At 56.6% G+C, this 24,817-nt stretch overlaps 10 protein-coding genes across 10 annotated transcripts; 6 read left to right on the top strand and 4 right to left on the bottom strand.

The window, feature by feature from the left end:
- Positions 1-241: 241 nt before the first annotated feature.
- Positions 242-424, top strand: CORC01_12348 (uncharacterized protein; the record flags this gene model as incomplete). Its single annotated transcript, XM_022623969.1, has 1 exon — positions 242-424. The coding sequence occupies one exon, from the start codon at positions 242-244 to the stop codon at positions 422-424; it is 183 nt and encodes a 60-aa protein (XP_022469522.1).
- A 2,109-nt stretch (positions 425-2,533) lies between these two features.
- CORC01_12347 (inositol-pentakisphosphate 2-kinase) lies at positions 2,534-3,771 on the top strand (the record flags this gene model as incomplete). The annotated part of the gene is made up of 2 exons (XM_022623968.1): positions 2,534-2,804; positions 2,864-3,771. The coding sequence occupies 2 exons, from the start codon at positions 2,534-2,536 to the stop codon at positions 3,769-3,771; spliced, it is 1,179 nt and encodes a 392-aa protein (XP_022469521.1).
- A 320-nt stretch (positions 3,772-4,091) lies between these two features.
- CORC01_12346 (nucleoside transporter) lies at positions 4,092-5,763 on the bottom strand (the record flags this gene model as incomplete). Its single annotated transcript, XM_022623967.1, has 2 exons — positions 4,092-5,298; positions 5,378-5,763. Coding segments are annotated over 2 exons (1,593 nt in total), but the record flags the coding sequence as incomplete, so codon positions are not given.
- A 1,336-nt stretch (positions 5,764-7,099) lies between these two features.
- Positions 7,100-8,210, top strand: CORC01_12345 (uncharacterized protein; the record flags this gene model as incomplete). The annotated part of the gene is made up of 2 exons (XM_022623966.1): positions 7,100-7,550; positions 7,987-8,210. The coding sequence occupies 2 exons, from the start codon at positions 7,100-7,102 to the stop codon at positions 8,208-8,210; spliced, it is 675 nt and encodes a 224-aa protein (XP_022469519.1).
- A 2,109-nt stretch (positions 8,211-10,319) lies between these two features.
- On the top strand, positions 10,320-12,342 carry CORC01_12344 (uncharacterized protein; the record flags this gene model as incomplete). Its single annotated transcript, XM_022623965.1, has 2 exons — positions 10,320-12,199; positions 12,267-12,342. Coding segments are annotated over 2 exons (1,956 nt in total), but the record flags the coding sequence as incomplete, so codon positions are not given.
- Positions 12,343-12,956: 614 nt separating this feature from the next.
- CORC01_12343 (uncharacterized protein) lies at positions 12,957-14,398 on the bottom strand (the record flags this gene model as incomplete). The annotated part of the gene is made up of 2 exons (XM_022623964.1): positions 12,957-14,074; positions 14,128-14,398. The coding sequence occupies 2 exons, from the start codon at positions 14,396-14,398 to the stop codon at positions 12,957-12,959; spliced, it is 1,389 nt and encodes a 462-aa protein (XP_022469517.1).
- Positions 14,399-15,105: 707 nt separating this feature from the next.
- Positions 15,106-15,797, bottom strand: CORC01_12342 (Rer1 family protein; the record flags this gene model as incomplete). Its single annotated transcript, XM_022623963.1, has 3 exons — positions 15,106-15,191; positions 15,252-15,669; positions 15,729-15,797. The coding sequence occupies 3 exons, from the start codon at positions 15,795-15,797 to the stop codon at positions 15,106-15,108; spliced, it is 573 nt and encodes a 190-aa protein (XP_022469516.1).
- Positions 15,798-16,578: 781 nt separating this feature from the next.
- Positions 16,579-17,506, top strand: CORC01_12341 (enoyl-CoA hydratase/isomerase; the record flags this gene model as incomplete). Its single annotated transcript, XM_022623962.1, has 2 exons — positions 16,579-16,714; positions 16,776-17,506. 2 exons carry the CDS (start codon positions 16,579-16,581, stop codon positions 17,504-17,506), a joined length of 867 nt encoding a protein of 288 aa, XP_022469515.1.
- Positions 17,507-18,390: 884 nt separating this feature from the next.
- Positions 18,391-23,144, top strand: CORC01_12340 (uncharacterized protein; the record flags this gene model as incomplete). Its single annotated transcript, XM_022623961.1, has 5 exons — positions 18,391-18,441; positions 18,591-21,340; positions 21,636-21,698; positions 21,764-22,056; positions 22,147-23,144. 5 exons carry the CDS (start codon positions 18,391-18,393, stop codon positions 23,142-23,144), a joined length of 4,155 nt encoding a protein of 1,384 aa, XP_022469514.1.
- A 216-nt stretch (positions 23,145-23,360) lies between these two features.
- CORC01_12339 (uncharacterized protein) lies at positions 23,361-24,621 on the bottom strand (the record flags this gene model as incomplete). Its single annotated transcript, XM_022623960.1, has 2 exons — positions 23,361-24,424; positions 24,501-24,621. 2 exons carry the CDS (start codon positions 24,619-24,621, stop codon positions 23,361-23,363), a joined length of 1,185 nt encoding a protein of 394 aa, XP_022469513.1.
- Between the last annotated feature and the right edge of the window lie 196 nt (positions 24,622-24,817).

Genomic DNA, 24,817 nt, shown 5'->3' with positions numbered 1-24,817 from the left:
CCAGATTCGAGAGTTCACTGCACCCTCGCCCTGCTTTTTCGTGGACACACTGCGCACCTAGTGCCGCTGGACTGGTTGGCTCATTTGCATTTTGCTTGTGGAAGTTGCAAGTGAGCCGGACGGTCGCAGATTAGCGGTTAATGCGAGTCACCCGAGAACCTCCATAAGCCGTTCAAGGCAAAGTACACACTGCCATCTGAAGCCCCGAGGTATCACGAATGACCAGCACGAGACTCGAGAGATGCGCCAGCCGAATCCCGCACCAAGCCACCGGAACGAAAAGACAGTGGCCGATTTAGAGTTGTATCCTCGTTTCCACAAGCGCGAACCGTCTGGGGAACCGGATCGAGTGTCGCAAAGACTCTTCAGCGAGATCTGGGCCGGCCGTCATTTCAGCCCTTTGGGCCTGTTCTGGTCGGGGTAAAAACCCGCTTCTACGGTGGCATTGCGTCGTTTTGGTCTCTGATTTTTGGTCCGTTGCAGCCCGGGGCCGATCACGAGCGATGGGTTGTCAGCAAAGATGGGACGACATCGAAAGACATGTGGTGGATGTGGCCCGACATCAGGGCACTCTATTGCGGAAAGCGTACCCTGGCAGTCAGACAGGCCAATAATTGCAACAAAGATCAGGGCGTTGCTTCTTCCACTGCCCGTCCCATTTGGGAGGATGCGCGTGTACAGAAGCTGGATTCGGCAAACAAGATGACATGGTCTTGTTGAATCCATCTGCAGCCATGCAAATAGGTAACCCGTCATATCAGCATCCATTATTATGATGCACCTCGGTTTACACTTTACAGATGGATTATTCGTATGGAAGCGTTGTTGCCGGGCCGGACTGGGCTGGGTAGGGTTGACTGGGGGCAGAAGATCATAACATCAAGACGCTCGAATCGCTCTCGGGTCCATCATCCTGTCCGTTTTGCCGGTCTGCGGCCCCGTCCCCGCCGTGAACTAATCTTGGCTGACAGATGTGGTCTTGCGGCTTGCCCAGTGCTTCGGCTTCCTTTGCTTCTCCTTCCACCGCCTGTTTCTCTCTTACACCTTCCCCTCCTACTTTCTCCACGGACTATCACTCCTCCAGCCCCAGTCCCTTGAATGTTTCTCCGTAATGATCCGCTCTTCGGAGGAAAGTAGCCAACGGACGACGCCGGCCAGGGAGAATACGACGCCATGAGCTCTGGGCTCTTTGAACTTTTAAAGGTCTGCCGCCGGGCGGGGTTGGCCCTGACACGAGCGGGCGAGAGCCGCGAGCCTGCCCATTCACGCGCTGCACAGGCCAATTTTCGGTCCTCCTCCGGCTCAGTCCGGCCGAAGAATCGCGCGTCGCCAATGCCGCACCCAATCTGCACTCTTCCTTTTTCCTTCCCTGCATGGGGGCAAGCCGCACTCACGTCAAGCATGTGGGTTTGACGCGCGCGCCGCACCAGGCATTGGATGAGGAGTTCTTGCTAACCGTCTGGACCCTCTGGAATTCTGGGCTCCATCTGCAACCAGCACATGAAGAGCAATTCAACGTCTCACAAGATTCTGGGGTAAAAAACTTATGTAACACTCACTGGTGGCCCTGCGGTAGCTTCCTGTCCAACGCTCTCGCAAAGTCCAAATATGACAGACGAGCCGCGACTTGCGGTGGGAGGAATCATTGGCTACCCCGTCAGCCTCTCCCGCCCCAGGGAAGTTGCCTGTCTGCTGCCGTTGCTTTCTTACCAATAGCGTCAACAAAAGTAGGAACTCACAACTTGCCCAGCGCCAACTTGGCCAACTTTTTGCTCCACTCCCGAAGTGGAAAGTCTGTCGTCATCCCGGGATACCGCTGGCTTTCAAAGGACACGACAAAGGCGCAAAAACACAAAAGGGAGAGCCCGTTGCAGCACAGAGCAACAAGCACCAGATGGAGCCTCGTCGCCATCGCTCCCTCATCGAAAATCGGTCTTCTTACCAAGGGGGATTATAGATCGCGGGCAACGGTGCGCGCTCTTTCGATACTCGACTTCGGCAACGCTAACCAGACAACCACGAGTCGGCTGACGACGTACTCACAACTCTCGGGTTCCGTCCGCTCTGGAACGCCCTCCCAGTCTGTCTCACGTGCTCTCCAAGGTTGACTGACCGTGTTGTATCTGCAAAGGCACAGAGCCAGATCAGGCAAGAGCGGAGGCGGGAGCGAGAGGGTTGTTGGCGTGAGACACCACCACTCCGGGGAAACTACCCTCGCAAGCCTCGCTAGACCAATTGCTGCCACCCGTTGCGGCAGTAAGCCATCTTAGTTCAGCCGGGAAAAGACACATTCCTTCCACAGTACCTCTTTGCAACTTGCCATGAGAGTCTCTCCTCTTGTCACAAAAACATCATCAATTAGTACGCGAGCCTTGTGAAGCCATCCGGACGCCTTATCAGCCTCGCTCCAGCCGGTCACCAATAATATCTCGCCATCTTCAGCCTTTCATCCGTATAAAAGAGTCTACACTCACTGCCTACGTCAGACCTTCCACCTCGGCCACAGCCCGCACTTCACTCCGCTTTCCTCATCATGGTCAAACTCTTGATCCCACCCACAAAGGCCAATATAAGGCCAACTGCAGATATATCTTCCCGAGATGTCCCTCCTGAGCATAGCCCAGCGTCGGGCAAGGTCTTCAATATGGGGGTGATTGTCACGGGCAATGATGTTCACATTAGTCCCTGGACACACGCTATTTATGTCGGCGAGGGCGCCGCTAACGTTCTATTCATCCCGTTCTTATATGCCAAGCATGCGAGGCAGGACAAGAAAGACAGAACTGAGGACGACCTATTGACAAGTGGGTTCAGATGTCTCATTCATGCCCCGTCCTGTACTAGTAGTGCTGATATCACTTAGAATACCTCTTGAGAGTGCCCAAGCAACCCAAGGATGGCGATAAGCCATTCTATCCGCCACTGGAGCAGTGGGAGTATTTCTGGAACACCATTGCTCCTCTCTTCACCTACCGTGCGGATATGCTGGCGGACATGAAGTTTGCATTCCTCCCGAAAGATGCTGTCAAACACATGCAGAATGTACTAGATGCGTTGAACAAAGCACCGGCAGGAGCGAAACAGCGACCAGCCAAGTTCCGAGATAACAAAGTCATGAATCAAGCAACGGCGTGCTTGATCGAAAGCATGCGCGCGCGGAGCAGCGACGAGCGCGTCGTCGAATTCAAGCCAAAGTGGCTGGCCCAGTCGCCATCTGCGCCAAAGACGGCCAATACCTGTCGGTGCTGCGCCCTCGCGGCCAAGAAGTTCACCGATTCCAAGGACGCGGGCAGCGGCCCGCGCTACTACCCGTGTCCCCTCTGGCTGGATCCCCAGCGAGTGGCGCCCAAGGGGAAAGAGGAAGTGCGTCAGAAAGCTCTCGCTAGCTTGTTCCAGTACAGCATCTCTGGAGACAATAAGCACGCCGCCACCCTGTACGGCCTGCTGGAGAAGACGTCTATCCTCACCTTGCTGAAGAAGCACCAGACTCAGAAGGATCCCCGCGGACCTTTGAACGCGAGCAAGGATGACGAGGGCTTTAGCATCGCCATGACGCTGCGAGACTGCTCTCTCTACATGCGATACCGCGTCGAGAAAGACGGCCCGGGCGAGACTGTGGTTGCGGATTCCTTTGAAGCCAAACTTGCCGATCTTGATAAAAAGAACGTTTCTTGGAAGTTCAAAGAATGGCAAGACAAGGAGCGCGCCTTGATCGACGAGGGCTGGTACACCGGCCGCGGAAAGATGGTGAACTGCGCCCTCCAGGGCTGACTTGACGTCGAAGCAGTTGTACAGTAGTGTATACGTAGCGAATCAGAGCGTAATGTAATTTTTAAAACACCTCTTCCCGGGCTCTCCTGACCCGATCAGTTTCGACCCGTTTCTCTTAACTAGCATTGTCTTTTCTTCAAGAGATGTCCTAGAAATTTATTCGTCCATGGTCAACTATTATCGACTGTATTTATGGTTATTCTCATATCCCATTCTCATGCCATATATCCTAAAACGCCGCCTCGAGACCAATACCGTATGCCAATGAAAGGAAAAAATGGACCCTTACGCCATACACATGCAGATACCCTTCCTCACCCCTAAATGCCGCCGGCCGTGAAGCTCAGGAGACTACCCGTTGTCAACCCAGCAACGAGGCACAAGCCCATGAACCCGCCCGTCGCCTCCCGCTCGCCGTCCTCGACCCACTCGCCCGCGGCCATCATGCAGCTCGAGCCCAGCCACCCGTTGGTCAGACCAAAAAAGAACTGCACGACGACGAGGTAGAAGAAGTCGCTTTTGATGACGGCGCCGCGGCCGCCAATGTTGCACAGCAGGTACAGCGGCAGGAACCCGATGCGGGCGAGGCTGACGCCGAAAAGCGCCGCGGGCCGGTGGCGCAGGGAGAAGGGGAGGATGGTGGCCATGCGGCCGGACAGGTCGCCCAGGTTCCAGGCGAAGAAGGCGAGCGGGATAAAGGCCGCAGGGCGGAAGAGGACGCCCGTGGGGGACTTTTCGTCGCCGGGGTACCGCACCGAGACGATCTTTCCCGTGAAGACGGGGAAGAACATTGCGACGGAGAAGCACAAGAAGATGGCGCCGGCGAGCCAGTGCAGCTTTCTAAGGAGGCGGAGTGGGGAGACGACCTTGCGGGCGGCGCGCTCGGCCTCCTCGACCGAAGTCAGGGACTCGGCCATGGTGTTGACCATGCGGGCCTCGATGATGTGGTTGTGCCTGCGGACGAGGGGGATGAAGGCCAGCAGCGCCGAGACGGAGACGACGACGGCGGCGAGGAAGTAGACGAAAGCCGAGGAGCTCGAGGATTTGACGTCGCCCTCTGCGTCTGTGGACCCGCTTCCGTCCTTGTCGGGCACCACGAGGACGGTGATGACCTGCGCGATGGGTGGGAGGACTCCCGCTACGCCCTGGCCGGCCATCAGGGCCTGCATGTACTCTGGGCGACCAAAGGAGGCGGCGAAGGCGAAGGCGCCGTTCTGGATTAGCCCCGTAGCCCAGGAGCTCGAGGCGACCATGATGAGGATGAAGGCGAGGTATGCACCGGGGGAGGCGTTGAGGGCGATAGAGGTGGAGGCTGTGAGGAAGGAGAAGATTACGCAGTTGAGTATGAGGGCGAGGTTGATGCGGAAGGGGTAGGAGGCGGTGTATTGAATGTTCGTGAGGATCAGCATCGCGGTGAGGTTGGTGAGCGTGGAGACGGTGAGGATGGCGGATTGGAAGTTTTGGGAGATCCAGACATCGGATTGGAAGCGGACTTGGAAGTAGGGCGCGGCTGCGAGGAACATGTTCCTGGCGATGGAATGTGTTAGCAAGCGTACTCTAAACATCACAAGAGGCTTGAGGCAAGGAGGGGGCAATGTTCACGTACCATGCCCATAGCATCGCCATGCCCAACCAGGCGAACATGATATACTCTATCCATGAGAACGGCACCTCCTCCGGGTCTTCCATGGTAGGGCCGACAAGTTCCCGGCCTTCCTCATCCAGGGGCTCATAGTCTTGGCGGTCCGGCTTGTTGTGCTTCCCCAGCAGTTCCCTGATGCGCTCCATCTTGTCCTTTTCGTCTTCCCGTCGAGAGTAGCGGCGGAGAAGAGAGATGTGATGGCGACCCTGAGTCAGCTCTGGATCGGTGCCGTCCAATTCCGTCGAGCTCCGGGTATTCGTTCTCGAATTCGTCGTCCGTCTCCTGTTTGGAAAGAGAAGCGCAAGTGTAGTGTGTTGTCGGAAGAACAAACTGCGTGGAAGGCCGCCGAAGCTAAGAGTGTCGGTTCGTCGTTAAGATTTCCCGTCAGTGTCCGCCCCCTCCCATTCAAAGTTCCCGAACGCGCCGGCTTGTTGGGGCCAGTTGAACAAGGCTTGAGCCGTACACTCTCCGGAGCTCTTCAAGATGTTCGTATCACGAGGGCGCACGTGTACGCAAAGCAATCCAAAGCAATGTTACTGGCCTTGGGGGGGGGATGAGTAGGAGAGAGACAAGCAATCATGCGCCGCGTTCACCGGATCGCCGTCATCCACTCAGATGGGTGGAGAAGTCGATGACCACGCGCCGAGCATCTACAGATCTGGGCAGCTGGGGTCAGGCAGGCCGCAGGCGTGGGGGTTTGGGCTGATTACCTCAGCGAGATCCGGCATGCGTCCGGGCCCAATGCGGGTCCCTGCGCCTGCGGTACAACAAGCTTACTCCTAGGCGTTGTAAAGCCACTACGCCCTCACTTCAGCTGGTTTCAACGACATTGGTCGACGCACCCAGAATGAGAGGGGGAAAAGGAGAGTTGCAACTTCTTACGTATGCATTGAGCCGAAGCCATCGACCTACTCGGAACTGAATATTCACACAAGGATTTAGATCCTCAGCCTTACCAAGCCATAATCCCAAAGGGGGTTGGGCGTTCAACAGCTGGATTCTACAGTCTGACACGCAACAGCAGCATCGCGACATGACAGCTTCAGGCCGTCCCGAAAGCGGATCTCGAACGAACTCACTGTCATCGACCGCTGCATTGCACCCCTGTTGGCAGCGTAAAACTTCCCATTTCGTTGCGAGCTGAGAAGGCTGCGGTGTTGGAGGGCAATTGGTGAATGAACCCGAGTATCCGAGCTCGCCACGTGGCTATGCGATATCAAATGCCATTATCAATTAATTGTCATGCAAAGTGAAAGTCTGAAGATGTTTGGAGTCTGTTTGCCTGGAGAAAGGAGAGAGCCTCTCGTCTCCCTCATTCGGCCACAAGAGGGCAGTCTGCACGAACGTCGACGATTATCCCTAGACCCTAATGACACGCAAGATTTCAAAGATACAGAGAGGTGACTTGAACCCCGTATACTCAATGCCACATCGGGCCAGACCAGAGTTGTGCTTCAGAGTGGTTTCGCGACGCCTTCGCTGTCACACATACTAGAAATACTGACCTAGGCTAGACTTGACGACCAAAGGACTTCATACGAAGTGTACGAATGAACGTTCAGCTTCAGAGCTGTCCTTCAAAATACGCTCAAAGCATGGAGTTTCCGCTCACTATACCGTCTATTCTACAATGTGCACGACTCGATCCACAACCAAACGAAGCTCGTCATCCTTGAGAACCGGCCCATGGCCCTCCTCGCCGTCGTGGTCCACGTCCAGCCTCTGGTCGCCACCGCCATCATGAACCATCTCATTCACCACGAATTCAGGCTCGGGGCAGACCTCATGCCGAACCGCGAGTGGGACAACTCGGCCAACCTGCTGATCCAGTTCGCTGCCAAGTTTCTCAAAATCATGATCATCGGCTCGCTCACGACCATGATCTTAACCTTTATCCGCCGAGAGGTGACGCTCAGTCAGGGAACGCCGCTAGCGGTCTTCTTTGCCGGCAACAACTTCAGCTCATCCAAGTTCCTGTGGTCGGACGAGTTGACGGCCATGATGAGGGACCGCTTCTTGACCGTCGAAAAAGGTCTTGTTCGTTTCCTTCCTCATCATGTGCTACGTCCTGGCGGTGATCATGGCACCTGCGACGGCTGCCGTCCTGACTTCCCCCAACGACTGGTGGATGAGGGCGGTTCGTTGGTGTACATTGATAAAAAATTGTACAGACGTCTTCCCCATAATACTGACGCCGACGGACAACATCGACGGCCACGTGTGCGAAGGGGCCGGCGACGTCGACTGCCCGTCTGCCGGCTAGGACTCACTGACGCATCTCGTGAGCTACCTCCCGGACCAGGCCATCCTTATCGTTACCTAGACGTCGTACATCCGAATACTGGCACTCTTCCCACTCGCCACGCCGGAATTAATTCTGCAGTTGCCAATGTCCATTCGCAGGCCGGGGGGGAAGCGCGGCTGGGCAGAATCTCGAGTGACGCTGCCGCATTGTGTGACGGGTGCCACCTTCGCCGCGACGACGATGCTGTGGCTGGACGCCCTTATTATGATGGATCAAAAGGAGAAAAAGTAGTACCGCGGGTCAGACTATCGGTACTCAACGTTCCAAGAGTTCGCCTCTATGGAAACTCGATGCAGAGTCACCATTCTCGATAGCAACAACACCGACATCACGGCCTTGGAGAACCCGACCACACAAGCTTTCTTGGCCAACCTCGACAGCACGAGCCCCCCGTTACCCTCCTTTGGCATTGATCCGGAGCTGCCAACGTCTCTATCGGCGTCGTCATCTCTCTCCCAAGCCAAGGGGAACTCGCAGTATACGGGTGCCTGATGGAGGCGGAATGGATCGGGGCCAACAGGATGCCCTCGAGAATTTTGAGGAGATGAATTCTCCGAGGGAGAGGTACTGCATCGGCGCGAGCGGGTCGGATGTCCTCCCGAGGCCGATGAACGACATGGAAAAGGTGCCAGAGGAGAGGAGGGTGAAGTTGGTCTTTGCGATGTAACTTCTCATCTACACCGAACCACCAAGGTAAGGAGGGCGTCTTGTAATTGGAGATCTTGAGTATTCGTCTCAGACGAGAGATCTGGCGTGTCACTTCAGCCTCGGCAATGAGCACTGCCGCCATAACCTACCTGTCTGGATATTCATCCCAAGGTCACAGTCTCAACCTCGGGGAGGCCCTCATGCACGATTCGTCTCATGCCTTATCTTACTACCCAAAACGGCAACATTGGCCCCGGGCCAATTCTGCGACCACCACGTGATGGCGAGACGATGCAATGCAAGTATGTCGTGCATATTTGTGATATTTCGAGGGCATTTGGACTCCGCTTCTGGCGGTTTTGCGGTATCGGCCGTAGCATTCAGGCCCTCCAGGCCCTCCACGTGATGGGTTGTTGATGCGATGCAGGTATGTCGTGCATTGTTTTTTTGACCTGCCTCTCGTGAGTCTCGGTCTAGACGGCCGGCTGGCATACCGACTCGATTCATGGGGTCTTTGTTTTTTTTTTTTTTTTATAACTACTACAAACTCGGCTTTTGCCCGATGGAGACTATGGCAAAGAAATTCAGAGTCGGTCAGGATATGTGTAGAGAATGTAGACGAAGGCGGCGATCTCTGGCTGCACGCATCAGCTCGTCTTCCCCAAAGCAGCGCTTTTATTTCCTGCATCCTTCCCGTTCTTCCCGTTCGCCGAGTACTTCTGCATAGGTAGTTTCTGCAGTCTTTCCAGAAAAGAAAAGAGTTGACCAAGTCTGGAACTTGACGACCTGACGCCTGAAATGCATTACAATTGAGGCGAATCCACTTTACCGATACAATCCAACTATTGGGGATTCATATCGGCAACTGAGGTGATTTCCCCAAGGTAAGCTACATGCTCCCTTATTGCCGACCACTGCCGGTCGGGAAAAGAAAGAAAAGTGGCGTGGGCGCCGCGCAGAGACATGTGTCTTTGAACGCCTTCAACGTTTCTGGATGAAATGATGTTTTGGCCAAGAAGAATCTTGGAGATCCACAGGGTCACACAAAGGTGGCTCAAAGAATCGAGCGGGTCAATGACTTCCCTCCAGTGTCCCCCACAACCCGACCATATCTCTGCGAAAAGTGAGCAAAGCGTCTTTGTCTCCATTCCAATTATTGTGTCTCAGTCCGACTAAGAATTGCGCTAGTCGCGGGCGAAATTCCGGAAAGCTGGTTCTTGTAACTTATACTTTTCAGGGGGGCATTCCGAGTCGCAGGTACCTGACGGTGCAAGGGACCTGACATAGTCGTAGCGCTGTCAACTTGAGGTACCTTGGTATCTCACAGCTCGTCGCCTTGCTCTAAATTGTCTTGCATACCCAAGGCAGTACCATGAGTCCACCTAGCAGTCATGGAAGCGTCATGAAAATAGTCCATCATACCCACCTGCCACCAAGCTTCCCAAAAGTCGGGGCTGGAAGGAGGCTCAATCTCTCAGAGGCCTAGCCCCCACAATCTCGAGGCGATCCTGAACTAAGCTCCTTCCCTGTCCCAAGCATGTCCAATTATGACCCCTGTCACCTCGGCACGGCGCCACCACTCAAGGTAAGAATAGGTCCACGCACGCGCTGCAACTTTCCAAGGTTCTAAGCCATGTCCTTTTCAGGCGACTTTTAGGGGCTCGTCAACCACAGACTTTCATTCTTAGGTAAAGTACCTTAGCGTCCGCCGGGCCCAGGCCGAAAGTCTGCCCTGGCACTTGCATCCAATGGGTGAGCACATGCACCACCAAACAACACCACCACCAATACCACCAACCTAGCCACTAGGGCACTTTTCCTTTATCCACGACACATTACGAGCCCTGCCAGTCAATTCTCTTCGTTGGGAATCTATGCTTACTCCTGCAATGAGGCCCTGAATCCATTCCGTGTTTCTTCCCTCAACCTCATCGACGCAAAAGGGTGACCTGCGAAAACTGGCCCTCCCCCCCAAAGCACCCGACCAAGGATCGAGACAAGCGACGCAGCCCGCCGCCACAAAAGGGGCAGGCTGACAGCCAGCAACCAACCATGCGCCGTCGCCAATGGACGGTCGTCATCCTCTTCGTCTTCCTGTTGATATGCGCATACACAGTATTCACCCTCCCGTCCGAACCGCGACCGATAGCCCCCGTCACAGGCTCCCAGAAGCCCCCTCCGCGCCCGCAAGATCAACAGACACTCCGTGACGATGCTGCCGCCGCCGCGGCCCCTCCCGACAGACGACCCAAGTCCGCTGGCGGCACCGGCTCGCACCCCATGTGGCACCTCATGACGAGCGCCGAGAAGGAGTTTTCTGAGATGCTGAAGCGCCAGTCCAAGACGCTCGAGGGCGCCGTCGAGGAGTACAGGCGCCGCTACGGCATTCCACCGCCCCCCAACTTTGACAAGTGGTTCGAGTTCGCAAAGGCGAGCGGCGTGCAGCTAATTGACGAGTTCGACATGATACACGAGATGCTCACGCCCTTCTGGGGACTAAAGCCGGCGACGATACGGGAGCGGGCACGAGAGGCGCTGGGGTTCGACAACAAGCTGATCGGTCTCCTGATTCGGGACCACAAGATCAAGCACATCCAGGGCGGCTCAGACTGGCAGCGCGATGCCACCTCTGGCATGATGAAGAAGTTCATCCAGCACCTGCCCAGCATGGACATCGCCTTCAACATTCACGACGAGCCGCGCGTGGTCGTCCCCCACGAGGACCTCGCACGCCTCGTCAGCCGCGCCAAGGACGTCAATATGCCCAAGGCGAATGCGGTCCTCAACCCGGAAAACGCCTTTACGAAGCGCGCGGCGGGGCTCAGCGAAGGCAATATCATCGAGGAGTATAAGCGCACTCGCTTCAATGTCTTTGCCCACCAGCCTACCTGGACGCACTCCCGCATGTCCTGCCCGCCCGACAGCCCCTCGCGTGGCCTCGAGGACGACGAAATGTCTGACGACAGGAGCAAGTACGGCGTCAGCGAGCTCGGCTTCGTCTACAACATCACCGCCATGTCAGACATTTGCCTCTCGCCCTCCTTGAGTTCGAATTACGGCTTCTTCGACCGCCCCAACGCCTACAACATTGTCCACGACCTCTTCCCCATCTTCTCCCAGTCAAAGATCTCGTCCTACAATGACATCCTCTACCCCTCGCCCTGGTACTGGTATAAAAAGGTCGCCTACGACGAGTCAAAGGACATGTCCTGGGAGAAGAAGGAGGACCGCCTCTACTGGCGCGGTTCCACCACGGGTGGCTTCTCCCGTAATGGCGGCTGGCGCCGCCAGCACCGCCAGCACCTCGTGCAGAAGCTCAACGCCGCCGACCAGGCCAAAATCTACGCTAACCGCGGCGACGAGCAGAATCCGCAGTGGGAGGTGAAGGAGGTGCCCCGCGGCGACTACCGCGAGATCGTCGACGTCTTCTTCTCGCACGTCGGGCAGTGCGACCCAGGTGATTGCGACGCCGAAAAGGAATTCTTCAAGATCCAGGGCCACGCCGAGCAGCAGGATGCCTGGAAGTACAAGTATCTCCTTGACATGGATGGCAACGCCTTTTCCGGGCGTTTTTACGCATTTTTGCAGTCGCGCTCCCTCGTCTTCAAGCTCGCCATCTTCCGCGAGTGGCACTTTGAGTGGCTACGCCCCTGGGCGCACTACATCCCCATGAGCATGCAGGGCGACGACTGGCTCGAGAGCGTCCGCTTCTTTGGCGACGGCGCACTGGGGCACAATGAGGCTGAGCGTATGGCGCTCAGCAGCCGCGACTGGGCGAACAAGGTGCTTCGCAAGGAGGATATGGAGGTTTGGTTCTTCCGCCTCCTCCTAGAGTGAGTAACACACACACGCACACATCCATATAACGATGCACCAATTTGCTAACCCTCTTCGTCTTAGGTACGGTCGCGTCATTGACGACAAGAGAAACACCATTGGCTTCGCCGTCGAAACCGTCCCAGAGCCGCCGGCGTAAAAAAATCTTTTCACTGAATTCATAGCCTAGCAGGTTTACATCGCCGTGGGATCATTCCATGTTGTAATTTTTCTCTTCTTCTCTGGGAAAAAAAAAAAAGAAAAGGAGTTCTCCGGGTAACCTTTACGCTATGAAACGGGAACGGAGGGGAGGGGGAAGGAAACATGAAGTATTGTTTGCGGCGTGTTGTTTTTTTCTTAGAACGCCTGTTCCTATACCACATTGGATGTTTTTCTTCTCATGTCTAGTTTACTGCATCGTTTCCTTTTCCTTTCGAGATTTGCCTCAAAACAACCAGAAATTATACGACGGGCGGGAACGAGCCAGGAAAGATACCTAACCCGCCGCTGCATCTCATAAAAGTCACTGGATGAGAAAAGATCCTACATAAACCTAATTCAAAGTCATGACACAGATGGTTCAACGCATTCATTCTCTGATTAATCGCGTGAGAGTATCTTATCATTGGGACAGCCTAAAATGTAGATGGCCACCACCACGGCTGCCCTATTTTTGTTTTTCACACCCAACGCCAAATGGTCTGCGAAAAGAACTGATGTTACAGCGCCAAATTGAACCGCGGGCCCCCCTTACTAAGGTAGTCATGCCGCCCCTCAATCTTCATCTTCCTCATCCCCGTCAGCATCGCCATCGGCATCCCTGTCCGACGGGGTGCCAGGCGCGCGAGTCTCATCAGCGGGCTCGGCCTCTTCGACATACCCGATGGGCTTCTCCTTGTATCGCTTCATGTTCTCGAGAGGAGGCCCCTTGGGGTCGGTGATGGAAATCTCCACCTCGTTCACAACCTGCGTCTCGTCGTCCACCTGACTCAAAGTACGCGCAATATTCTTGGCGCGCTGAGGACGAATGGTCGTGCGTTGAATGACTGGGTAGTAGTAGGCCGCCTTCTGCTTGCCGACAGAGGGCTCGTCATTAAAGGCGAGAATAACCTCTTCGCTGTACTTTGTGTTGTGATCGAGCTCAATCTCCTTTGTCGTTTCGTAAGCGCGCAGGCGGGAGAACTGGAAACACGGGTTGGAGCCGCTCTGGTACGTGTAGAGCGAATCATCATCGCGATCGGGATTCTCTGGGTCAAACTTGGCTCGGAAGTTGTCGCCCGTGGTCTTGGTTTTGGGAAGGAAGAAGCTGTAGTCCATCAGGTTGGCGGGCTTCGGGTGGCGTGCGGGATCGCGTTCGTGAGCCTCGACCGCAGCCTGGAAGGCCTCGTTCTCCTCGGGGCTCCTGTCCAGTGGGCGGAGCAGACCGCTAAGCAGGCGACTATCGTACTTGTTAGCACTCGCCACGGGGTTCGTGAGGAGCTTGACGGTGACGTAGGCGCCAGAGTCGGGGAAGGCGTCGTGGTCGGGCAGCAGCGGCAGAGACTGCGTGAGATGAACGTTGGGTTTGCTCGGATGGCGATGACGGGTTGGGTTGCTGAGGAACCGCTCAGCACTCTCGAAGCTCTTTTCAATCTTGCGTCTGATGGCGGCTGGTGAGTCTTTGTCCGGCTCGGGGGAGCGACGCTTTTCTGCGCGTTTGATCTTTGGGTTGATGAATGCTCCCGCCGCAACACCGGCCTTTCTGGGTGCTACGGAGGAGATGTATTCTGTTCTTCTCAGGAAGGAGACGGATGCATCGGCGTTGTTCTTGGCTCGGCCAAGGGTGGAGAGTGGTCTGAGGAGGGCTCTATCGTGGGGATGCACGGGAGGCGGGTGCGACGAGGCTTGGATAGCTGCATCAACGTCAGTACTGGGCTCGCCTTGGGCGCAACGCGGCCGCGCTTACAGCTCTCGTCTCCGTCAAAGATGCCCGGCATGCCCACCAAGTCCAAGGGCATGCCGAGCTCCGCATCGACTTCAATGTTGAGCGGTTGTTCTCTCGCCAGACGCGACGCAAACCCGGGTGTTGTGTACTGGCCGCTAGCCAGACCGGTGTTCGGGATGTCGAGGAGCTTGGGAGGATTGGGCGGCGGCGGTAGGGCGTTGGAGTATCGGATTCTGGCAATGAAATCCTGATGGATCATGCGCTCGCCGCCACGAGGCGCGGAGGACGACATTGTGGCTGACCAGGAGTGTTTGCTGGCTCGGTATCTCCGTCACAATTGAGGTTTGAGTTGGATTGACGAGGAAAAGAGGATGATTCCAAAGGTTGTCGGCGCGGAGCTGTGGGCGCGGTCGTGTTGACCAAGAAGGTACATTTGGCCCGGAAAAGTTCCACGAGGCTGGAGTTCGGGGTAGTTGCGCCAGCCAACGCCCGGGCCTCGAGCCTTATCAGCTCTATCAGATGAAGACACAGCACCCCCAAGCTGTCAACCTGGAAGCTTGACATCAATGGAAACCAAAAAAAAAAAAAAAAACAATTCCTTGGCGCCGTGACATGGATGAAGAATCAGAGACAAAGTTTGTCCTCTCTATTACAATACGTAGTATGAGATGAATGATTTCAAAGCAAAACCGTCACTCATCAACGGGGCAATGGCTCCCGACTGTGCAGTAGGACCACCTCCTGATGCGCCCCGTATAGTTCGCCGTCGCAACCATCAAGCACTCATACCCGTGGCCTCCCTTTCTATAGGTACATACAGTTTGCCTCTCCTATCGTCGCCATCCAGACTGCATCAAAATGTGTATTCATCCTCACGTACTGTCTAATTTTCTGCGTGACTAGACTCTTACATTTGCCCCGCCTCGATGAGCGTGACAACCTCGTCTGTCTCTCGTAAAACCCGCTGATTCCGTCGCGTCGTAAAGTTGCGTGCCCCCTTTAGGAGCTGTTCTTGGCGTAGTTCTTCTTGCCAAAGGTGAAGGGGACGTAGCGGTACTTGATCATGTGCTGGATCTGCTTGCGCACTGGAAAGGGGGTCAGCTCTGCGCCAAGGTAAATGCCAGGGAGACAAGGAGTGCACGTACTCGTCAGGAAGAAGAGGATGAACCAGTACATGACCAAGACGGGCCAGAAGACGGGAACATTGAAGATCTCCCACCAACTGCAGAAGAAGGCGATGGCGATGGCGCGGGTGGCCCAGTACCAGAACTTGAACTCGGGGAGGCGGCGGATGAAGGGCTTGAACTCCTCGTCCTGCTTGGTGGGGAGAATGCCCACACCACCATCCTCCATCTCAGTGTCCATCGCCTCGTTGGAGGGGTCGAACTTGGGTTGCAAGAAGGCCAGGAAAAGGTTGAGTAGGTAGATTCCGAGGGCGTAGGCGACAATGTACCAGCCTTGCGCCACGAAGATGCGAGCAAAGAAGCCCAAGAGGCTGACGCCCGTGGCGATCCATCTGTACAGCACGAAGGGGGTTGACTGATCAAGCAGCGCTTGATATTGCTGCAAAGGGTGTTAGCAAGATGCCGCTGACAATTTCGAGGATTTCATCGTCGCCGTACTCTTTGCAGCTTGGAGGTGTGGGCCGTGACCGATGAGAAGGCAGTCTGTTCCGGTTCAACAGAGTCCATCTTGGGCGATGATTGCGCGAATGAACTCGTGGCTTTGGTGTTCGTGCAATGTGCTTATCTGACGATATGCACGTGTGTTGACGCGAATATCGAGCCGTTAACGAGGGTGCGAGGCTGGGATGATGGTGCTGTGGGAAGAGGCCGCCGCGCGCTGTCGCAATCTGTCCGAACGAGTTTTTGGCTTGATGGGATCTCTGGAAATAGGTTCAGCCACGTAAGGCTTGCAACAAAGTGTCCCTTCTTCCTAATGAGACTGGCAGCACCGCGTCTGCTTTTTGGCCCGAATCTTATCCGGCCCAGTCATTGGATTGCGCAGGTCAGTGATTGGATCCCCTGAGAATGGCCCCGAATGAGCCCCTGTGGCGCAGCCTGCAGACTGGAACCAGCCAGAGCGTGGGAAGATCCATGGATGGGTCCAGTGTCTCCCATCTGCCGGGATCCCGCTGCTACGGGTGATTAAGACCATGGAGCCTGTGACGCGGGGGAAGCTGTCACAGTGCGCCTCGAGTGTCTGTGCCCCTACCAACTGTATCCTCGGCTTTAGAGAGCCGATGCTTTCCAGCTATCCCTCGAGCTTGGATTACTGTAGCTGGAGCTCAACCTACCTGCTACATCACAGCTCCATTAGCATTTCGTTTCAATTAAACCCGAGCTCTTGTACCAACTGTGAGGCTGACTTCGATTAAAATTGATATTACTTGAGTCGGTTTATTCTGGTCATCAAAGATTCCATCCCGTTCGAATTGAGAGTGTCCTCGAGCTCTCTCTCACCTGCTTCACCATGAACTCACTCAGATGCCTTCGGCCAGTCGCCTCGCGAATGCAGGCGCCGACGCTGCCCAGACTCACACGTGGATTCGCCAGCAAGTCGTACGAGTTCATCCAGGTTTCTCAGCCCAAGCCCGGTGTTGGTCAAGGTAATTGCTCCTCCAGCTGCATTCATCGCTCTGTGACGATGCTGACCACGGTCCACTTTAGTGACGTTGAACCGTCCCAAGGCTTTGAATGCCCTCTGCACTCCCCTCATCCATGAGCTCAATGATGCGCTCAGGGCCTTCAATGCGTCGGACGAAACTTCTGTCATCGTCCTGACCGGCTCCCAAAAGGCCTTTGCCGCCGGTGCCGACATCAAGGAGATGGCCCCTCTCACCTTTTCCGAAGCATATACCAAGTCCTTCATCGAGTCATGGTCGCTCCTCACCACCGAGATCAAGAAGCCCATCATCGCTGCCGTCTCCGGCCACGCGCTCGGCGGAGGCTGTGAGCTGTCCATGATGTGCGACATCCTTTACTGCACAGAGAATGCCAACTTTGGCCAGCCCGAAATCAAGCTCGGCACGATCCCAGGTGCTGGAGGCAGTCAGAGGCTGACCCGGGCCATCGGGAAGTCCAAAGCCATGGAGTTGATCCTGACGGGCAAGTCCTTCAACGGTGCCGATGCCGAGAAGTGGGGTCTTGCGGCCAAGGCATTCCCTTCGTACGAGATCCTCATGGAGGAGACGCTGAAGACGGCCGAAACCATTGCCGGTTACTCGAGGGTGTCCATCAACGCGTGCAAGGAGGTTGTGAATAAGAGCCAGGATCTGCCTCTGAGGGATGGTGTCGAGTTTGAAAGGAGAGTCTTCCACAGCTTGTTCGGCAGCAACGACCAGAAGATTGGCATGAAGGCATTTGCCGAGAAGAAGAAGGCCGAGTGGACTCACTCTTGAGACGTCACGTCTGTCAACGACTAGTGTATGCGAAATAGCCGAGACTGAAAAAGACTTAATGTTGTGCAACCATGGGCTTGGGCGAATGAAAGGGTGTGTATGATTGGGAAAACCCGGCAAGCTGCTCGGCATGAATAAGACCATGTAAGAGCACAGTCAGCCCAGCGCCAACTTTGCTTGGCTGTGCTCCTCGGCAGGAAAGAGGATGACAGTCTGTTTTCGAGAGTCTCTCGTGAGGCACTCGCTTTCTGCATGACACTTTAGTCCCGGAATCCCCTACGTAAGAGACACTAAAACCCCACAAGCCAAGTAAGCCTAGTAAGCCGACTGGTTCTCCTGAAGACTCACCAAGCCCCAGAAGCAGCTCATATGCATGGCTTAGAATACGCTATGTCGACCATGGGTTTGAAAAATCCAGAGAGTTGGTCGCCATTGAGTTCGTACTCCCAGGAGCTTACAGGGGCTAGCCCGTCCCCAAAGGCAGCGGAGGGGTTGTTACAATGATCTCAGCGTATTGGCTCCACGCAGTAGTTGGGATGCTCTTGGAGCTAGGGGCAGGGGTAGGGGTCGGCGGGCGGGAACTGACGTGGGGTTAACACCCAAGTTGGGCAGCGGGCGGCCGTAGCATCCATCCGTCGGGTCACCTCATAGGGCGGTTTCTGACCATTTCAACACCCTTCCACACCTTTTCCTGAGCTTGTGAGCCTGTGAGGTGCTTCTGCACCAGCGGCCACAGCGCGCCTAGCCTTCGGCCCCGCCGCCCATGCTGCCTGACAGCCAGTCTTAAACCGACATGTCCCCTTCCGATCCCGCTGGACAAACCTCCTCATGACATTGTCTTTGTGTCCGGCATTCCAGGGATCGCGCGGAGCGACAGTTCCTGCATGGATTCCCCAAAGCCCGCACTCGACCTGGAGAGGGAGTTGACGTGCTCTGTAAGTCGTCCGCTATCTCGTCTGATCCAACGCCTGTAGCGCCTCCCTAGGAGAGGGGCAGGTTTTTTTTTTGTTAATCCCAACCTGGAACTTGCAGGACTCTAGAAATCTATGTGCGCTGACCGACTTTTCCTCTTGGCTTCCTCTAGATCTGCACCGAACTCCTCTACCAGCCTCTGACTCTTCTCGACTGTCTACACACATACTGCGGTGCTTGCTTGAAGGACTGGTTCTCGTTCCAGGCGCAACAAGGCGAGAACTCGCCGACCCCGCCCACACCAGGGACAAACATCTTCACCTGCCCGTCATGTCGTGCGCCGGTTCGCGACACGAGGCACAATGCCACCGTTGCAACTCTCCTCGACATGTTTGTTGCCGCGAATCCAGACAGAAGGAGATCTGAATCCGACGTGGTGGAAATGGTGAAGAAGTACAAGCGGGGTGACCAGGTGCTGCCGGAAGTCAAGATTCCTGAGAGAACGCCGGAGGAGAGGCGCGCAGAGGAGGAAGAGAGGAGGTTGCTGGAAAATGTGCGGGAGATGAGTCTCAGAGACGCTGGGGTTGACTCTTCCTCGGGACCTCGACATCGACGGCGGAGAGAAGATAGCAGCTCTGCCGATGGCAGAACCAGACGCAGCCGAGATCATAGTCGAGACAGCCGTCACACCCACAGACACGAGGGCAGTCGGAGACCGCGAGACGACGAAGGGAGGCTTAATGGGGATCAACTGCAACCGGACTCGAGGTCGGGCGAGCAAAGGAGACGCCAGAGGAGTGAGTCGAGACACCGTGCTCAAGAGTCATCCGACATGAGGCGTCGGCAAATCGAGCACCAGTCGTCCCTGCGATCGTTGATCAGCTCGAGCGACTTGAGCGAGCGCGACGTTCAGAAGGAGATTGAGGATTTTGCTAGACAAATCCAAGAAGAGGGTCTGTTGGATGGACTTGATCTGGACAATATCGATCTGAGCCAGAACGACGAGCTGAGTCGAAAGATTACAGAGGCTTACAGACGAAGGCAACGAGAGCGAGAACGCACGAGGGCCGAAGGAACAAGGAGGAGGGATACGAGCGGGCAATCCAGACACTCTCCAGATCGCGTGCAGGAGATCAGGTCAAGTGCATCGGACAGCAGTAGACCGAGTAGCAGGCAACGGCCGCATTCAAGGTCAACCAGTGCGACTGGATTTCCCGAAGATCGCAGCCGGCCGCCGCTCTCACAAAGCGCGCTCCATCTTGAAGTTCGTCCAGAGGAGGGGCGGAGACGGAGGCGAACCTCGAGCGGCGGTCGTAGCGCAACCACACCCCTCCCAGCGACGCAGTCCGAGAACCGTGTAGCCACTCGATCGCAGACCGACCTCTCATCACGGACAAACTTTGGTGAAGCGGTCGCCCCGAGAACCGTTTTCACCGAGGCGAGAAGCTCGAGTACACCGTCGGTACCTACCACGATGCAGTCTCCGACTACCACCTCGCCAGCACCGCGCGAGCTTACCTTTGCCAACCGCATGACAAATTCTTCTGCGGCAGTGCCTTCCAACTTTGCCGCGTCTCCGCCCATAGAGCCGCTGTCGCCTCGCCTGCAGCGGCCGAACCGGCCAGCGGACTTGTCCATCATCAGCCAGGTCACTTCAGGCCCGGTAGGGCTTGGCTTGGGTTTGGGAATCGGCAGTCCAACAAACCCCGGCCATCAACGTACACGCTCGCAGCTTTACCCTGAACCCTCAATCACGTGTGCCCGCTGCGCAAAACAGCACATCGAGTACGAGCTACATTACAACTGCGGGGTCTGCGCCAGCGGTAATTGGAATATCTGCATCGACTGTTATAGGTCAGGCAAAGGCTGCTTGCACTGGTTTGGCTTCGGGTACGGAGCGTGGGCCAAGTGGGAGAAGGCTCGGCACACGGCACGCGAGGATATTCCCACACCTCACATGCTGACGGCAAATCGTTACCTTCAGCCGAAGATCATCCCGGGTGGAGCGGAGGGAAGACGAACCCTCACGACCGATGACCCGATGAAGCGGTTGGAGAGCGGCAACTTTTGCGCTCGATGTCTGACCTGGGCAAACGAGTGCTTCTGGCGCTGCGATATTTGCAATTTCGGCGACTGGGGGTTCTGCAACAATTGCGTGAACCAGGGGCGATCGTGCACGCACCCCCTTCTACCTCTAACTTATCAGCCTCAGTCGTCGCATACACCACCGGCCAGCCCCAGGTCGCCCCAGCCGCCTCACTCAGCCGTTGTGCTGACGGGACCTAATATTCATAACATCGGCCCCTTCAAGCCCCTGACATTTACGACACACTGCGACGTCTGCCAGGACCCTATATCTCCTAGTCACAGCCGATATCACTGCTTCACTTGTACCAGCTCCATCGAGCCTGACACGCTACCGGGCGACTATGATATTTGCACAAACTGCTACGCCAACCTTGAAGCACGTGACCAAATAAGCCCAGAGAACGGACACGTGGGTTGGCGCCGGTGTCTCAACGGTCATCGCATGATCGTAGTCGGCTTCCGCGACGGACCGGGCGGACAACTGCGGCACATACTATCCGATCTCGTAGGAGGCCGTAATCTCCGCATCACGCAACCAGAGGGCAGCGACGAGCAGGCCCCACAGAAGTGGTGGTGGCACGAGGGCGGGCAGACGCGGGAACGCTTCGTCACCAGGGACGTTGCGGCGGATGCGCCGATGGGGGATGGCCTCGCTCAGGGGTTCCCGGCAGACGGGGGTGTCGGGATGAGGGCGATAGCGACGTGGGCTTGGTATCCCAAGGCCGAGGACGAGCTATTGTTTCCCAAGGGGGCTGAGATTCGGGAGATTGAGGATGTGAATGGGGATTGGTTCTTTGGGGTGTATATGGGCGCCAAAGGGCTTTTCCCATCGCCGTACGTGAGACGGCTTGATGATCACGCATGATATGGAATTGGCCCATGGTTGTGGGGGAAGTTTGGCTGGTAATGCGATATGCGGCCGTGATGAGTGCATCGGCGATTTGGGCAGGCACTATTCCTGAGGGTTAGCTATGCGAGAATGACCTCCCTGCTACAGGTGAAAAGGATGGCTATTGACTCCTTGATGAATTTTTAATGAGGTACCACTTTCCTGTACTACTCGTCAACCCGGATCCCTACGTTGCAGCCGTGACTATCAACATCTTGAGAAGCCGGCGTATTGACTGAGCTCGTTCGGCTCGGCCGCCGCGACGGCCGCCGACTGCCGGTCACAGCTCCGGTTCCGTCACCCGTGCGCCCCACAAGCACGGCCGCTAGCGGCTCTGACGTGATTGTCTAAGCTGAACCCAATTGAAGAAACCCCACTACGGAGGCTGGGTCTCTCTACAGTCTTAGAAAGCCGAATGCCGGAGCCCGTTTCTTCAACACCTCTGATCTGCCATTTCACTCAGTTCCCCGAGCTCTTCCCGCTACACATCCGCGACGGGGCCATTGCTTGAGGAAACTTGTAGCTTCCCAGTCCTACCCCACCATGAGCCGCATCGCCGTGCGTCGCTTCGCGACGACGGCCGCCCGCGCCATCGACCCGCCTACCGCCTACTCCCTCAACCTTTCCCGCGCGCAAGGCGTCGTCAAGGGCCTCACCGGCGGTATGTTTCCCACCCTATCCAGATCCTCGCGAGGAAAGACAAAAAAAAAGGTCCCTAAATAAACACGGCTGACTCGGGAGTTTCCTTTAGCAATCGGCAACACCCCCCTCATCCGCCTGAATCGCCTTTCTTCCGAAACCGGCTGCGAAGTCCTCGGCAAAGCAGAGTTTATGAACCCGGGCGGCTCCGTCAAGGACCGCGCAGCCCTCTACGTCGTCAAAGACGCAGAGGAGCGCGGCCTCTTGAAACCGGGCGGCACCGTCGTGGAGGGCACCGCAGGAAACACGGGCATCGGCCTCGCCCACGTCTGCCGCTCCCGAGGCTACAAGCTCGTCATCTACATGCCAAACACCCAGTCCCAGGGCAAGATCGACCTGCTCCGGCTCCTCGGCGCCGAAGTCTACCCCGTCCCCGCCGTCGCGTTCGAGAACCCCGAAAACTACAACCACCAGGCCAAACGCCACGCCGAGGCGCTCGACAACGCCGTCTGGACGAACCAGTTCGACAACACGGCGAACCGCCGCGCGCACATTGAGACGACCGGCCCCGAGATCTGGGAGCAGACGGCCGGAAAAATCGACGCCTTCACCTGCGCCACGGGCACCGCCGGCACGCTGGCGGGGACGACGCGGTACCTCAAAGACGTGAGCGGCGGCCGCGTGAAATCCTTCCTCGCCGACCCGCCCGGCAGCGTGCTGCACTCGTACGTGTCCTCCGGCGGGCAGCTCGTCGAGCGCAGCGGGTCCAGCATCACCGAGGGCATCGGCCAGGGCCGCATCACGGACAACTTGAAGCCCGATATCGACCTCGTCGACGGCTCGCTGACCATTGCCGACGAAAAGAGCATCGAAATGGTGTACAGGTGCCTCGACGAGGAGGGGCTGTACCTGGGCGCCAGCTCGGCGCTCAACGTCGTCGCGGCCAAGGAGGTGGCGGAGAAGCTCGGCAAGGGGAATACGGTCGTAACGATCCTGTGCGACGGCGCGTACCGCTACGCCGACCGGCTGTTCTCGCGCAAGTGGCTTTCTGAGAAGAAGCTGCTGGGCGCGATACCCAAGCATTTGGAAAAGTACATTGTTCTGCCGTAAAGGCGTGGTGGGTTTGTTAGAGCGGACCTTGTTTTGGTCTTGATGCTTGTATACATAGATAATTTTACATATCAGCTGTACATAGCCCCTTTTTGGAGCCTCTGATTTCTCTTCCCCTTCCTTCGCTTCTCAACCTCTCCCTCCCGTTGCCTTCCCCTGGCTTGCTATTATCACACGTCTATCCCAGCACATCAATATATTCCAGAAGTCAACATCCTACTCGGATCCAAAGAGGGCGTTGTAAGTCTTGAGCCCACGCTCGGCAGGGAAGGTCTGGTTCTCGGCGACATCCTTCACTTCGGGCCCCAGCGCCGCGGCGATGGCGTTGAGCCTGTCCGCGAGCGGCTTCTCCACCACACGAGCGGCCAGGAACAGGCCGTGCAGGATCGGGCTCGCGTAGGAGAGGTACTGCGTCCGGCTGTGCACGAGGTACGCGACGCCGTCCACGCGGTCGGCGTACGCCTCCTCCGGGTGCAGCTGCAGCAAGCCCTTACCCGCGGGCCACCGCTCGATGAGCTTCCTCGCCAGGGCGCCGACCTTGCCGTCAACATCTTTGCTGTCGTTGTGCTTGACGGCCAGCACCGCCGACAAGTGCAGCGCGGCGCCCAGGATCTGCGGGTCGTTGTAGAGGGGGAACCTCTCCTGCGTTACCGCGTCACCGGCTTCCTGCTGCGACAGCTGTCTCTTCCTGAGCTTGCGGGCGTTGGGCGCGTGGCCCTTGTCCTCGAGCATCTCGAGAACAATCTCGGTCCACCGCAGCGCCTGCTGCGTCTTGTCCTTGTCCCACCCGCTCTCGACGGCGCGCATCTGCACAAAATGCAGCACCTCGTTGACCTTTTCCGAGTTGTCCAGCTTCATCCCCGTCTTGCGGACCTGCCTCGCCGCCTCGATGATGGTGTAGATCTGGCCCTGCTGCCCCGCGATGCGAATCATCTTTGCAAAGTCCGTCTGGCTGTAGTGGCGCCCCGCGGTGCGCATGCCTGAAAGCAGGCGGCCGAAATTGTTCCAGTCCTGCGGGGTCTCCATGGCGCGCAGGGCCTTCCAGGTGATGTCGCGCGAAGGGGGGAGGGCCTCCTCGTTGATGTGGTTGAAGCGGTGCTCGAGGCCGTCGATCTCGAGGTACACGGGGTCGTTCTTGAGGCGGTGCTTGAGCTTCTCGGAGAAGACGCGCTTGCGCTGGTGGATGGGCAGGTGGTAGGGGAGGATGATGTTGGTCTGGATCTCCTCGAGGATCGGGCCGAGGCCGGGTGTGGTGGTCTTGTCGAAGAGGACTTGGGGATCTGAGAAGAAAGGAGCTGTCAGCCAAATACATTTTCCACCCTCAAGAACCAATGTGAGATTTATCATGAGACGTACTTTGACGGGCAGGCGTCTGGCCAAAGGACCGCTGCTGCTGCTGCTGTGCCATGCACGCCGGCTGATCCCATACCGACGCCTTGGCACCCCTGAGGGCCCTTCCCATTAATATCCTCGACATGATGGCGATGTGTGTGGTGTATGTGTTCGTCGAGATTTCCCTTTCTGCACAACCCTTGACCGTCCTCGGCGAAAAGGGAGCTACTCGAAATGGCCTGCATCGACGCAGGGTGCCACCCGAAATTTTGGATCGCAAGTTCCCGGGGGCCCGCGGCTCCGCATCATTGATGCACCGAGCCAATCACAGCTCGCAATTC

The sequence above is a fragment of the Colletotrichum orchidophilum genome (genome assembly GCF_001831195.1).
Source record: "Colletotrichum orchidophilum strain IMI 309357 chromosome Unknown Scaffold_150.1, whole genome shotgun sequence".
Taxonomy (NCBI): domain Eukaryota; kingdom Fungi; phylum Ascomycota; class Sordariomycetes; order Glomerellales; family Glomerellaceae; genus Colletotrichum; species Colletotrichum orchidophilum.
This window is presented reverse-complemented; position numbering and strand designations above follow the sequence as displayed.